The 15,288-nt window shown below is 40.3% G+C and overlaps 2 protein-coding genes across 2 annotated transcripts; one reads left to right on the top strand and one right to left on the bottom strand.

Annotated features, from left to right (window-relative positions):
* Window positions 1-77: 77 nt before the first annotated feature.
* LOC310963326 (elastase-1-like) lies at window positions 78-2,103 on the bottom strand (the record flags this gene model as incomplete). Its single annotated transcript, XM_083936070.1, has 8 exons — window positions 78-89; window positions 193-342; window positions 532-677; window positions 1,023-1,159; window positions 1,318-1,430; window positions 1,529-1,651; window positions 1,858-1,952; window positions 2,070-2,103. 8 exons carry the CDS (start codon window positions 2,101-2,103, stop codon window positions 78-80), a joined length of 810 nt encoding a protein of 269 aa, XP_083792196.1.
* Window positions 2,104-3,946: 1,843 nt separating this feature from the next.
* Window positions 3,947-8,302, top strand: LOC310963273 (Golgi reassembly-stacking protein 1-like; the record flags this gene model as incomplete). The annotated part of the gene is made up of 9 exons (XM_083936015.1): window positions 3,947-4,012; window positions 5,133-5,213; window positions 5,491-5,694; window positions 5,985-6,071; window positions 6,191-6,321; window positions 6,433-6,571; window positions 6,658-6,775; window positions 6,866-6,988; window positions 7,292-8,302. 9 exons carry the CDS (start codon window positions 3,947-3,949, stop codon window positions 7,546-7,548), a joined length of 1,206 nt encoding a protein of 401 aa, XP_083792141.1. The 3' UTR covers window positions 7,549-8,302.
* Window positions 8,303-15,288: the final 6,986 nt, after the last annotated feature.

Here is a 15,288-nt window from a genome sequence, read left to right as displayed (position 1 = left end):
TACTGCATGTTAAACACAAATGACAGAGACGCAAATTTATTTTGTTTCTTTCCATGTGACAGAATACACTGTGCCATCTATCGAATGATCTGGAAAAAAAACACACACACAAAGTCAGGCTGCTGAAATATGCAGATGAAAAATGTGGTGATATTTTCAGAGTCACATCATTGAGGTTAAAGGGAGGCTCACTGAATCGATCCAGTCTAGGAAGGAAGAGACTCTGGTAAAGACGGTGGGTTTAGTCACTTGGTTGCACATGCCAGATGGGCCGTAGCTGACCACACCGTGGACTCTCCAGGCTCCGTTTGTGTAACAGCTCAGGGGACCTCCAGAGTCGCCCTGGGACAGGTAGCAGCAACAAGTTTGACGAGGAATGAGAAGTAGGACATGACCTCTGACTCAGACTCCTTAACATTGCTTTTACTTAGACAGTGGTCTACTGGGTTGCCCTCTTGTCAGACGATCATCTTAGATTTACTTTAAATTACAGAAAAATATATATTTTTTAAATCCACAAAAATGTTGTACCTGGCAGCCTGATATGACTCCATCCCCTCCAGCGCACACCATGGTCCTCAGAGCAATGCTGCCCCACCAGTTAGGCTGGGAGCAGACTGAATGCTCCACCACGGGGATGGCAGCCTCCTGCAGGTTGGCAGGAACAGTCCCTACATCTGTGAAAAGAGTGGGGGTGAAAATAGGTTTATTAATTAGATGTACAGAAATAGCTTTAAAGGGACATATATAAATGTGTGTGTGTGTGTGTGTGTGTGTGTGTTTGATCGGTGTAAATGAGGGAGCCATGCTCGCTGCTCTGTGATTGTTTTCTGTTTCTTCTCTTTATATAGATTTTAGTCCAATTATGTTTCAGATTTTTATGGATGGACAAAAATATTCAAATATTTATAAAAAAAATAAGATGCTCAAGATAAACCTATAACAGTGTAATTAATGTGTGTGTGTTTGTGTGTGTGTGTAATTGTGTGTGTGTGTGTGTGTGTGTGTTAGTGTCTTCTCACAGTCCATAAGTCCCCAGCCGGTGATGTGACAGGAGAAATCATGAGGCAGCATCTCTCCAGGGTAGGGAAGGTTGGCGATGGCCACGTAGCCGTTGTCATACACAGGATTAGCCAGTCTCAAGAGTGCGATATCATTTCTTTAACAACAAAAATCAAAAGAAGTAAAGTTTAGACTGTTTTGACTTGAAATTAAGGCAGGAGATACAGTAGTTTTGTTCCCATCTAGTTGTAAAAATGCAGCCATGTGGCAAAATCTGAGGGAAAGTGGAGACATTTGGGATGGATTCCACTTTACCCTTTGCCAAGGTCCCCATTCCAGCCTGGATGGACAACAATCGATTCCACGTTGATGAACTGCTCACTGCCGTCATACTCGTACAGGTTATACTCACCTGCCACCACACGGTACTGACGAGGATCCATGCTGACAGGGACATAAGAAAAACCTACTATGTTAATTTACAATCATTTATCCAGTAGAGAAGGAATGATATGCCAAAAAGGACCAGAGAGAGACTCAACCTGAGGATACAGTGAGCCGCAGTCATAACGTAGAAACTGCCAATGAGGGAGCCTCCACATATGTGGTAGAAATAACCGTCATTGTATGAATTATGCTGGAGAGAAATCTAAGAGAAGACGGAGAACAAAAACACACTGATACTGATAAAAGGACTAAATGTTATTCCAGACATCATTCAGTACGATGAGGTCCTATTGGCTCAATAAGAAACGATAAAATCCCTGTTAATGTTTATTATATTAACACAAAAAGCCCAACAGTTGTATGGAATCGCTGTCAAATGAAAAAAAAGAAATAAAGTATAGCTTTTACCTGCCATCTCCAGGTGTTGGGTTTAGCATCGTGGCCTCCTATGACCCTCTCATTGTGCACATCATGGTTAAAGGGTGTTTCAGCACAAATCAGGCCTTTGGGGCACATATGAGCATGAGCAGAGAGTACAGTGATGTTATTGTTTAAAGGTTCACATCTCTAACAGCACTGAAAAAACGTCTATTGTAGAGTGTGTTTCTTGAAAAACTTACCAATGCACGAGAGGAAAGCCACAAGCCGAATCATGTTGGAGCAGTGAGAACCAGACGCAGTTTGCTGTGAACTATTTATACCAGTTTGAGACTGGAAGACCTTCAGAGACTATTAGGCAACCATTAAGTTACCTGCCAACATCCACAATCCACGTGGAAAAATTCCAAATCCAATGTACAATAATTAATGTTGTAGTGAGTAAAAAGATGTGAGAAACTTTATACGTACAGTAGGCTACATCCCTCAAATTCCATATATATTATATTGTATTTGCATTTGTATTAATATTTTGTTTATGATTTAGGAAACTTGAAAAACTAGAGCTCATATTTCTTATCATAGTGGGAAAAGAGCAGGTGCATACATGCAAATTTAACCAAACCATCTGTAAAGAGTGTGACCCAAATACAGATTTTCCTACTGATAATGGCAGAAACTGATCAACAGCCAGTGAAAAAATAACATGTACCACAGCTTATATTCAACCCCATGTTGTGGAAAAACAGGTGCATAAAGAACTATATAGCCTACAAATAAAACATGTAGAAACAAATATAACAAATATTAATGGAAATATAGTCGGTGGTTTAAATGGTTGGTGGGTGACTAAAACTTTGTCCCAGGCTGCCTGAACACATAAGATCCAGATGAGGGGGCAGTCAGTATCGACAGCTCATTCCAGATCTTTTAACCAAATTAATACATTTCCATTCATTCTTGTATTTGAATGTATATGTAAAAAGGTATTGTTTGTGCTAGACTAAGATGGGTTATTATCCTTGTAAATCTATGAAATATAGGCTATGGAATATTTTCAAATAGGTAATCTTTAAAAGTAAATAAATTTGCTAGATAACGTAGGTTTGTAATCTAGGTTAGTTCCCAAAAGGTAAGATAGTGAAACTTCGGTAACAAGCTTACTAAATCAGATTTCCAGTCCAAATATCCAATTATAACATAATTAGTTTGATCATTAGGCTATCTTAGCAAAATACTATATCCATAAAATGATTTGGCTTAACAAACTACCCTCCTGATATAGTTTTAAAGATTCAGACTTTAAATCCTATTTGACCACTATGGAAAACTTAAAACTCAAAAATAATAAATTATTATTATGATTATTTATGCATTTCAAATGTACCCCCTTAGTTTAGCATACATTTACATACATTTTTGTTTTCAATTCAATTTCAATTCAGTTTTATTTACAGTGCCAAATCATAACAAAAGTTATCTCAGGACACTTTACAGAGTAGGTATAGACCAAACTCTATGACTTATTTATGATTTACATAGACCCAACAAGAGTACGGTGTTATTCTTCATTCCTTTTTGTATGTTTTACTGTCTTTGTACTTTTTCATTTATGCTTTTAATATTGCTACATTTAGAGATATATTGTTGATATTGTCTATAACTGTGGAACATGTATGAAAAGTAATGTTTTTCTTTTTAACAAAATAATATATATATTATAAATATACCGATGTAGCCTAGTTAGTAGGCCTGGTGAATCATTTCTGAAAAAATATAAAAGAAAGAAAGAAAAAAAGTCATTTATTTATGAATGAAATTAAAGCTTTTACAATAGCGTTGTCTGTTGCTAGGCAGCCGCTCAGAGCACCCCGTCAACGGCGGCTAATCGAACACAGATTGCTTGATACCAGCGTGGACATCCAGCGCAGTGCAGGATCGATTTCTCTGCCATCTGTATTTATTAGCTTTGCCTTTAGCTCTGAACCTGTCAACCTGCCTTTGGCGCTAGCTAGCTCCAATCAACTGTGTAGCTTCCAGTGATGCCTTCTAACATTACACTACCTCAGTGACACTTAGTCAGGGTTAATAGTACGTGGCTGTATAACTGTTGACGGCAATGGGGCTACCGCAGAGCTCGTTTTTGTCGGACGGGGGAACTTATAGTGGATATCATGTTCATGGGGTATGTAATAAGTTAGCGCAGTGCAAGGTTACACTCGCCCCTAACTCGTGTTTGAAGCGTCACTCAAGCTAACTTTGCTCGTTTTGTTGCTGTAGTTATTCATAAAGAAACACGTTCGTTTGGTTGGTAATTGTCAGGTTATTCCGTGTGTAGTAACGCGGGGTCAGCTTTAATGGTGTCCGCCCATGATGAGGTGGCATTTGGTACACGTCCAGGCTAGGGACTGGAGAGAGACTGTCATTGTTGTCATAAATGTCATTGTTGTGTACTCGCTACGTATCAAGCATGGGGGAACACGCACTGTGCCATATATGTGTAAAGAGGGCTCACAATTTGTTATTTAGTTATTTATTTGTTTATTTTAAATATTGAACACATTTAGATGTTTGATATATTTTATATAAAGTTAAAGTATATCAATACGTTTATACATTTTGATTGAATGAAATAAATATGTAAGAAATAATATATATTTGATAGGAATATATTAGAAATAAACTGCCTTTTGGATTAAATAAGTGTTTACTTTTCCCCACTCCTTTTTGGACATTTAAAAAAAAAGAAAATGTGTTATTCATGTATCTTTTTAATTGTTTAATATTATTATTTTCTGTCTTGCTTTTTTTTTTTAAACAAGTTTGAAATAAAAATAAATCAATCAATCGAATATTAATCTACTCTTACATACCAGGACACTTATCTTCTTTCTTTGTGCAATAATTTAATCCACCACTAAAGTGCAATAATTTAATCTTGCTGCTCATTTCTGTCATATACAGTCATACATATTTGATCTTATACATTTCCTCTACATTTAACTTATCTGATTTCATTTTCTGTGAATTTTATTTGGCCTGTATTCTTAAATATACTTCATATATATTTAACTAAGAGTTTATTGTTTACTGTTTTTTTTTTATACTTTCTGTATTTATTTAGCTAAGAGTTTATTGTTTATTTTATACTGTATTTTTTATGCCTCCCTTGTGTTTTTTTAAACTGCTGGAAACTCTTTTTCCCCGCGGGATTCTTCCCAAAGGATCAATCAAGAATAAAGTCCAAATCAAACCCCTCATGTTAAATCTGCTTGATTATATTATGTTTTTTTTTCACATTTCAGGTTCAAGAGGCTTCGCCTGCTCTGAGGGCTGGTCTGGAGCCTTTCTTTGACTTCATTCTCTCCATTGGAAATACCCGACTTGTGAGTAGACTCCTATGATGCTTAAGTTAAAGGTGGTTCGGCATGTCCATGTTTAAGTGTGCATTACTGCGTGCTTCTGTTCTGTGTACTGATTGCAAACCCTGATTGACAGATATTTTTCCTTTTCTATTTTTCACAAAAACAATTCTACATCAATTCTGAATTATACCCTGAGCCATACAGTCTGCTATAATCTTTCACCATTTCATGTTCTTTTACACGGAAACTGGTTCACCATCTGTCACTGGAATAGCCCATTTTTATCTTGTTCCTCCAGAATAAAGAGAGCGACTTGCTGAAAGATCTTCTCAAAGCCAATATGGAGAAAGCGGTCAAACTTGAAGTGTACAACTCTAAAACCCAGCGCGTGAGGGAACTAGAGGTGATACCCAGTAACATGTGGGGCGGTCAGGGCCTGCTGGGAGCTAGCGTTCGCTTCTGCAGCTTTGAAGGAGCCAATGAGAACGTTTGGCATGTCTTGGTAAGTCAAGGCTAGCCCTAATGGGTGCTATTCTTTCATTTCCTTTGTTTAACTCTTGCTTACCTGATATAAAACCACTTATTGGCATCTTTGAGATAGTAACCAGTAAATGTTTCTTTTCAGTATTTTTGTACATTAGAAGAAATTAAAGAAGATAAAGGAGTAGAAGGTTTTTAAATCATTAAAGTCATATTCTTGTAAGATCGGTGTGCCATCGTCGCACATAAATTCACATATATACAGACAGTGGTTTTAAATAAACATCTTCATTACCATCTTTCCCTTTTCAGGATGTGGAAGCCAGTTCTCCTGCAGCTTTGGCCGGCCTCATTGCTCACGATGACTTCATCGTTGGAGCTGACCAGGTGTTGCAAGATGTAAGCTTTGTTGTTTTATTTTCATTCATATAAATTTGTATAAAAAGATGCAAACATTCATGAGCACAGTACATACATAGAGTGTGCAACTTTAAATTCCTTTTCTTTTTGTGTTGCAGTCAGAAGATTTCTTTTCTTTGATTGAAGCCAATGAGGGGAAACCTCTGAAGCTGCTGGTGTACAACACACAGACTGACCAATGCAGAGAGGTAGTGGTGACTCCAAATGGAGCATGGGGAGGAGAGGGCAGGTATGTGTTATGTCTAATAGCTGCAACCGTATCTTTCCATGCAACCTGTACATGTACAGGCATAAAAAACATTTATAGTAACACCCTTATTTTGTTGGTCTTGAATTCTAGCTTAGGGTGTGGCATTGGCTATGGTTACTTGCACAGAATCCCAACCCGTCAAGCTCAGTCCGACACCCTGAACAAAATTGTTTTGCAATCCCAGGATATCGACAGCAGTGGAGACTTGGTTGCAAGCGAGCGCACTGAGGTACAGGTTATCACATCCTTCTTTTGTTACTTCTTTGATGCAGCTTTTTTTACTCGTCTAAAACGCTAAACGTTTTCTGTTCGCAGGTGCCTTCAGTAGATGCATGTAGCCCCTCTAGCGTCAGTGAAATAAATTTGAAGCAAATTAAAGAAGCTGTGCAGGACCTGTGTGTGTCCTCGCCTACTCAGCCATCTGTGGACTTAGGTAACCACATCAAATTTTCAGAAACACTTGTTTGTTTTCGGTGATTTATTTGACGTGTTTTCACAGAGAATTGTATGTAATGACTTGCAGATGTTTCCAACATACCAGAAGCGATGACTCCAGACGTATCAGACATGGTTTCCACCAGTGACATGGGCCAGAGTTCCATGTTTGCTAATTATGGAGATGACTCTGGTGATCAGTGTAGCTTGGGTAAGTGCCTCTACATCCTCTACAAGGGATTGAATTGTGCAGCTGAATGGAGCACTGAGGTGGTTTCAATGCCATCCAGCTTGAAAAGAAAAAAGAAAATGGTTTAACCCAGCTATTGTTTGCAAGCTTTGCACTTCTGGGTACGTTTAAAGGCTTAGTTGTTATTATTTTCTAATCTTGCCATATAAAAATAGTCCCCCTGAAAGCAACACAGCTAAAATAGCAATAGAAAAGCATTTCTTAAATGGTGTAGAGAGTGTTTTCTTTCAGTTTGAATCAAAAAGAAATTAACTATTTTTCCAGATACATCATCTGTTGACCAAAGACCTTCCTCTCCAGAGAGGGAAGAAGAATCAGACATCCAGGAGACTGAAGAAGAGTGTATTGACCGGATCACTACCGCTTCTCTGAGCGGAGAGACTACGTATGACCTTGCAGGCTTTGAAGTCGCCACAGAGAACCTGAGTGTCCCAGAGGTGCAAGATGCTGGTTTTGAGCCCTTAGGATCAGTGAATGTTATAGAGGGAGAGATAGCGGAGACTGCTGTGTCCGACAGTTAAGAAGACCAGAGTATAAGTAGCCTGTTCAACCCATAACTCATGCTTGTGGCATTAGAGGAGATTTAGAGCACACTAAGGTACATAATGCTTCCCGTAATGATTGGAAGTTGCATCACTGGAACTATTTTTTAGCTTCTAAGAGTTTTATTTATATCCAGGTGGCATCGCTGCATGTTGAATTGCACATTTAAGAAAGCCAGTATGTTGACTGGAAAGACAGTTAATATAATATGAATGTATAATTTAGGCATACTTTGTCTCAACGTCAAGCAGGATGAAGCCTTAGTTGAGTTGCAGTTAAAAGTCATCCTAGTTTGCACTACAAAGCCAAAGGGGAATAATATTTGTCTTGTTGCTCTCACCTGCTGAATAGTATGAAACACTGTTAGAAAAAGAAAGTTTGAGCTCGAGTCCACACAGATCCATCATGTGGTTTTAGTTTTTATATTTTGGAATCTGAGTGTGATGTTTTTATGTTTGAGTTTGAGATGAGTACATGTGGGAAAAGATGTTTTAATCTCAGGCATTTACCATTTAAGCCTTTTTGCCTTATGCCTCATTTTAAATACTTGTCCTTCTTCTCTGTAGGTTTGACTTTTCATCGGTGTAAATGAGGGGAGCCATGCTTGCTGCTCTGTGATTGTTTTCTGTTTCTTATCTTTATATAGATTTTAGTCAAATTATGTTTCAGATTTTATGGATGGACAAAAATATTCAAATATTTATAAAAAAAAAATAAGATGCTCAAGATAAACCTGTAACAGTGTAATTAATGTGTGTGTGTGTGTGTGTGTGTGTGTGTGTGTGTGTGTGTGTGTGTGTGTGTGTGTGTGTGTGTGTGTGTGTGTGTGTGTGTGTGTGTGTGTGTGTGTGTGTGTGTGTGTGTGTGTGTGTGTGTGTGTGTGTGTGTGTGTGTGTGTGTGTGTGTGTGTGTGTGTGTGTGTGTGTGTGTGTGCGTGCGTGCGTGCGTGCGTGCGTGCGTGCGTGCGTGCATGCGTGCGATTAGAGTGATAAAGTCTCAGCATATTGTGTATTTAAGGGAAATATTTCTACAATATAAAGTACAATGATGTGCAACTTCATGCATGAGGCAGCAGGTGTCACCAAACACCTCATTATAGATTCCAACCAGGAAAGCTTCAGTTTTCTGCCACTGCAGCTTCAAACTGCTGTCAAATTTTAGGTCAGCTTTTATATTTCTGTCTAAATTTTCAGTAATGAATGGTGACATGAAGCTGTGCAATGATTCTGCAAAAACCACACCTCTGTGAACTCTTCAGGAATTCATTCATTCATTATATAAGAACAGGAGCATCTTGCATTATTAAGGAAAACAGCACTGATTCTTCTCAGACCATCATATCATCCAATGCTTCATAAATATGGTGTCTGCTGGGTGGCTGGAAAAGCCCTCTTCAAAATGAAATGATGCTTCGCCAGCTCTTTTGCATTTCATTGTGCCGTTTGATCTTCCCCTGAGGATCCTTGTGTTTGTGTTACATGGGTTGATATGCATCATCAGCCAATAGCAGCATTCATCACAATGTAGTCTCAACGTCTGTTGTAATTCTAAATCAGAACAGAGAAATATTGATGAGAAGATGCAAAAAAAAAAAAAACTAAGCAGGGAAGCCACAGTAGCAGAGGGGGAATACACTTAAATTATTTACCAGGGACCTCCTCAGTTGAGGGGGGTGGTGGGTATAAAGGGAGGGAAAAGACTGTGCGGGGGAAGACTGAGAAGAGGAAGATGCATGTGTCTTTATCCACCACAGAGTGAGTGGTGTTCTTGACAAAAACCTTCCTGTGGCACACCTGTGTGCTTGTATTTAATGGGGGATTCCATTTCTAAGCTGAATATGTAGCAGCTGTTGAATTTTTGCAGTAAAATAATACCTCAAGCTTCTTGAATCAGCACAGTACTTCTAATCTCTGGGTGAATGTGCTCTTTGTTGCCTCCATGTTGGCTTTACAACATGAAGATAGCTGTATTTGGAGGAAGCAGCCTGAGGCAAAAAGCCAGCAGCTGCGTGCCAGGAGGAGCCAAGAGGTGAGGTATAAAGAGGGTGGGGGGCACCTCTGGAGGAACATGCCCTGCCTTCATTTTCTCCCTTTTCTGCGACCGATTCAAAGGACACAGTGACGCAGATTAACCCACTTGTCAACTTAGCTTTATCTCAACCCGGAGAGGCTCGGCTCATAGGCACCAGCATAGTGCCTGCTGCCTCAGCCTGTCAATGCAGCATGACAAATTGTGAAATAGAATAACTCTGGAGAAAGAGAGAGAGAGTGTGTGTGTGTGGGGGGGAGTGAAAAAGCTAGAGAGAGAGAAAAATGAGTTAGAAATTGCTTCATCCACAGTGGTCACACGTCTCCAAATAACCTGGCTTTTCTTTTTTTTTTAACCTCAGACGATTTAAACAGCTATTTCTTAGTTCATATATGTGGGCACAATTCCCCACCGCGCTGACAGACTTTTTACTGCTTCTGCCACCTTCCCACCCTGATCACACATATTTTGGCACAATGTAGCCTATATTTGGAAGTGCTGAGAGCACTTCTTAGGAGTACTATTTTAATACAACTGTCATGCAGTGTTGCACACAGTGTGCACACCAGAGCCTGGGAATAATCTCAGCAAGCGCCGTCTGTACACCACGGATGTACAGGTCGTTCATGCAAGAGGACTGTCGCTCTGCGGAGCCTGAATTCATTAGGAAGTTGTTTTTATCTGTTGCAGTCATTATCAGCGGAGCTATATGTTCTATTTATACAGGAGACAGTTGTGTGCTCTCAGTAGATAGACTTGCATTTTAAATGATCAAGATGTAGCCTGAGGGGCAGTGCTGTTGATGGTGGAGTGAAAAATGAAGGACAAAAAAAATTGTCTGTCTTTTTGTTATTATTCTGGGGGGTAATTTATGTTCTTATACTAGATAGCAGACAGTGGAGAGATGACAGGAAATGGGGGGGGGGGGGGGGGGTATGCTACAAAGGTCTCTGGCTAAATATGCTCAATGCTGATTTGGAATCCCATCAGAGCATGTTCTCTTCTGCCATTTTAACAAGGTTAAGGTTTGGTTAAAGGTCCTCTTCTCGAAATAATGAAACAACCTCCACACTGCTCTCAGCCCAATGTAATATCTACAGCCACATGCAGGCGCGGCCAGAATGTCTGTCAAAAACAAACGTAAAAACTCAGATTATAACCCACTATACCAGGAGATTGCAAATATTTGTTTGCTGCTATATTAATGCTCTGAATGTACAGTCCTTTTAAGTTGGGTTTTTTTGCAACCATAACTATTATTGTCATTGTCAGGGAAATATTGTGGTTCAAAGGAACTAATGCCTACTGTTGGGAGATGGGATGTGTAAAGTTTTCTCTGTCTATCAAAGGCAGACGTTTTTTACTCATCAGACACAATAAGGTTAGAGTATGATCCTGGTCAAAGGAAACCAACGTTGATTGTTGATGCTGACTGCTTCCCCAAGTGGTTTTGTGGCGGTATAACACCATCACACTTGCGGGAGTATGACAATAGATTTTTAAGCATTAGAACAAATTGCCAATGAAGTTGTTTTTCTGGGGAGGACGGTCCTCCCAGAATATGATGAAGTAAAGCAGTTGAGGCTGATGAGAATTGCATTGATTTTGCAGCTATTAGGTCATAAAGCATTGAGTGCATGATGGCACTTGATGAAAAGTTAAGGGATCACTAAAACGAATCATCTTAATCCGTGAGGAGGGCATGGATGTTTGTACCAAATTTTATGGCAATCCATCCAATAGTTCTAGACCTTGAACAAACAAGAAGTCTCTTGCTGTTCCTCAAATTTATCTGATGGCTCTTACGGACAGAAGTTCTTTGTGTAAATCACCCTTCTTCTGCACCCTCGGATGTTTGCAGTTTTGCACAAGCCGCATGATAGAAATGTCGTCGACAAGCCCACTTGCTTTCTGTGAATTCTCCGGGCGATGAGCTGATCTATTCACTCATGGGCTCACTCAGACATTACATGGTGTAGATCAGTAGTTCTCAAACTTCATACATGTGGTACCACCTTGGAAAATATCAGGCTCTCTCAAGTCCCTCCACTAAGACCAGTGTTAAAATACAGCAGCAAAGGCCGACACTAACCAGCTACGGACAGGAAGGTTTATTCCTAATCAGAAGATTATTTATTGTTGACTGTCTTCGGCCACAGCCACGCTGTAGAAAGGTGTAGAAAGGTGTAGCATCAGAACTGACATGTCTGTGTTTTAGAAACAACCATTTTACCTTTGCTTACCATCTTGCCATCACAGTTCAGCTCCTAACTCATGACCATGAAGCTGTTATTGAAACAAACGTATGACAGGAAATGCTAAACCTATCTTAAATTACATTTCAAGGATCTTAAAAGTTTAGGTATTTTCTTAATATATTAATTTAGTCATTTATGTTTCCTTTTTTTATTTTGGAGATTCCTTTTAGAGAGTTTGAGTACCACCTGTGGTACAAGTATCACAGTTTGAGAACAAGTGGTCTCGATCATTTAAGGTCTGCGGTGCATGTGTCTCATCCTCTTGAGACCATGAACATCTGTACAAAATGTCTTAACAATCCATCCAATGGTTGTTTAGATATTTCAGGTTGGAAAGTGGTGGACTGACCAATAAACATCCCTCGAGCCATGCTGCCGATGGCTAAATAGTCTTCAAAAAATCCAGTACAATTATTCTATCTAAAGCAGGTGTCCCAAAATTCTTAGCTACATCCTTGTCTTGGATTGTTGCCACCTCTCACACCAACACATTTCCTCTTCCATCTATCCAAGGAGGTAAGTAAATCTTGTACAATATGTGCTGGTTTCCTGGTGACAGCAGAGCAAGAGATAAAGCGATTAGAATGCAGCAGCCAATAAGGAGGTTAGGAGAGGGCGCCCTGCTTTATTTCCAATACTAATTGCCATTCAGCGGGGGTGAGAAGCTGGCCGCATAAGACAGCACACATCGTTCTACTGTCAGGATGACCCTGCTGCTGTCAAGTCTGCACCCATCTGCTACGTGGATCCCAGTCTCTTAACCCGAGTTATATGACTCACTCTTATATACGCCATCTTTTTGTGGCTTTATACAAATGCAAAGTGTTCAGTTTTGTCAGAATCAGATAACTTCTTAAATTATCATCCAATACCTTTCAGGCCATTGAATTTGATGTGTAGCCATGAGCTGTTTTCTGTTAGATGCTCATAACATTTCTTTTCCAAACAATTTGAGAAAAGGGTTTTTCTATCTATTGTGTCCTGGAGGCATTTTTTTATTATTAATTTAAGGTAACATCAAAAAGAAATATGGCTACTGCATCATGGCAGAAGAAAAACAACAGCTTTTTCTGTATATTATATACAGAGTGCTCAAAAAATGTCAAGCTGCTGCAACATTCTTAGCGCTGGCAGTGTTTTTTTTACTGCCAATTGTCTCACTTTTTCCTTTGTCTGACTGGTTTTGTCCTTGGTGAGAAGCAGCAGAAGAGACAGAGGAATAAAGTTTTGGCTCAGCCTCTCACAGTGAATATACACGACTCAGCACGTGCCCTGCTGTTTTCCTGTGACATATTTGCTGTGACATCCCCACCACTGCCCAGGCTTGGTTTTGACCCGATAGGGAGCTGTCTCATGTTGTTAACAGTTGGCCCAGAGGGCAATGCATGCCAGGCTCTGGCCTCCCTCAGTCAACACGCGCACGATATAGCATGCTATTCACTAAAAGAAAAATGCAGTTTAGCCTGAATGTCAGAAACACTGGGGTGATGTTTTTGTCATCTTGAAAATATAAGGGTCATTGTTAGGTGAGGCTGTGAACCTGCAGCTGTGTTCATGGCAGCTGTAGGACTACAGACATATTATTATGCTCTCTTATTTGCATTAATTCTACTTTTCAAAATAATCTTCACAATGTCAACGGTCACAACGCTTTCACAATGCATTCTGGCCAATTGTACCAATTGTCAGTCACATGATTTATCATCCACTTACACAAACATCACTTATATCCAGTTGTAGCTCCTTCAATCAGCTTTGGCTCTGCTCTGCATGTGTGTGTGCGCATGAGTTCATAAACAGATGACAGACTGAATATGAAAACACAGCTTGTGCACTCAGCGTCAAGCCAGTCAGAAAAAAACACAGATCTACCTGATAGTTCTAGCAGAGGTGTGTTCCTGTGAGGTGGCACTAGCCCTATGGTGAAGGGGAATGAAGTGTCAGCTTTTTAGAGCAAAATGGAGGCACCATCTCAGGGAGCTGTGGGGAGAGAAGGATTAGAGGGAAACGGTGGCTCAGACAGATAAAAAAATGTTGAATCATCCATTAGAGCTGTTGGAGGTGTGAGAGTAGGTGTGTGTCTGTGTGTGGGGGGTGGGGTGGGGGGGTATTTGGTGGAAATATAACGCATCGTGCTGCATATACTGTATACTGATTATGTTTGATAATCTGACGAATCCAATCTAATTTTCTGCTCTGTTCAATCCGCTGCACAGGATCAAAAACCCAATTTCAGAGTCGTAGCAGTAGGAAGCCAATTCTTGTGTAAACATCTAAGGGTTGATAGAGGTAGATTTTTGCTGCTGAACCTCAGCACTGTGGCTCTGTGTACATATTATTTTACAAAAACCTGAGCCCTCAGACATGGAGAGAGTAATAATAAACAGACAGAGTTGGGAGGGGTGAAAATTGAGGGGACACACAAAGAAACAAGCCAATGGAACAATAGCTAAAATTATGGTAACCCAGCGGCAGAAATTGTGTGAATGTGTGTGTGTGTGTGTGTGTGTGTGTGTGTGTGTGTGTGTGTGTGTGTGTGTGTGTGTGTGTGTGTGTGTGTGTGTGTGTGTGTGTGTGTGTGTGTGTGTGTGTGTGTGTGTGTGTGTGTGGTGAATGAGTGAGTGGAACATGCACTGCATGTGTGGTAAACTGAAAATGCAGTGTTATCAGTTTTGGTCAGACTTACGGTCACATTTACCAACAACAGCTGAGCTGCAAACACTCAGCCTCCCCTTGAGAACTCCTTTTTTTTAATAATTACTTTGCAGAGCATGAGGGAGGGGGGTGGGGGGCGCCGTGCTTTTCTCCTGTTGTGTGAAAGCCTTCAGTTCCTCTTCCTCCTGCTTTTGTTAAGAGCCCTCCAATTTAGCCTTCCTCCGCGTTACTAATGTGCCCTTAAATGCTGCATGAAACCAGGGGCCATTTTTTATGCAAGCCATTAAATTACTATTAGAGTTTACGTGAACATCTATCAGTTGATGACATTCACAATCCATCTAATTATAGTTATTGAATGAATGGGCACGCTTTGCGTCATGCAGGTAGTGTAATTCAGCTTGGTGTGCATGGGGACGAAAGAGAGGCGGAGACGTTTGTGTTTTAGTGCAAAGCCAACATATGAGATGAAGACTTTATTTACTTAGTGAGAAGCAAACACAGAAGGGCAGGTGGGTCCCGGCCGCTGCCTCCACCTGTGACTGCAATTACTGTGATAAATGGGGATCAGAACACTCAGGTGATTCAGAGCGGGCTGGCTGATCACTTATCTGGCAGTGAGTCATCGGCGGCCCATTCTGTCAACACTGGCCCATCATGCGCAATCAGTCAGAGGGAGCGCTGCATACGTGAATGCATCTGGGCGTGTGTGTGAGTGTGTGTGCGAGTGTGGGTGGCTTTTGTAGCTGTATCGTAGCTGCTATTGCCACTACTCAT

Source organism: Echiichthys vipera, assembly GCF_963691815.1.
Source record: "Echiichthys vipera genome assembly, chromosome: 21".
In the NCBI taxonomy this organism is placed as follows: Eukaryota; Metazoa; Chordata; class Actinopteri; order Perciformes; family Trachinidae; genus Echiichthys; species Echiichthys vipera.
Note: the sequence above shows the minus strand (reverse complement) of the source record. Positions and strands in the feature narration are given on the sequence as shown.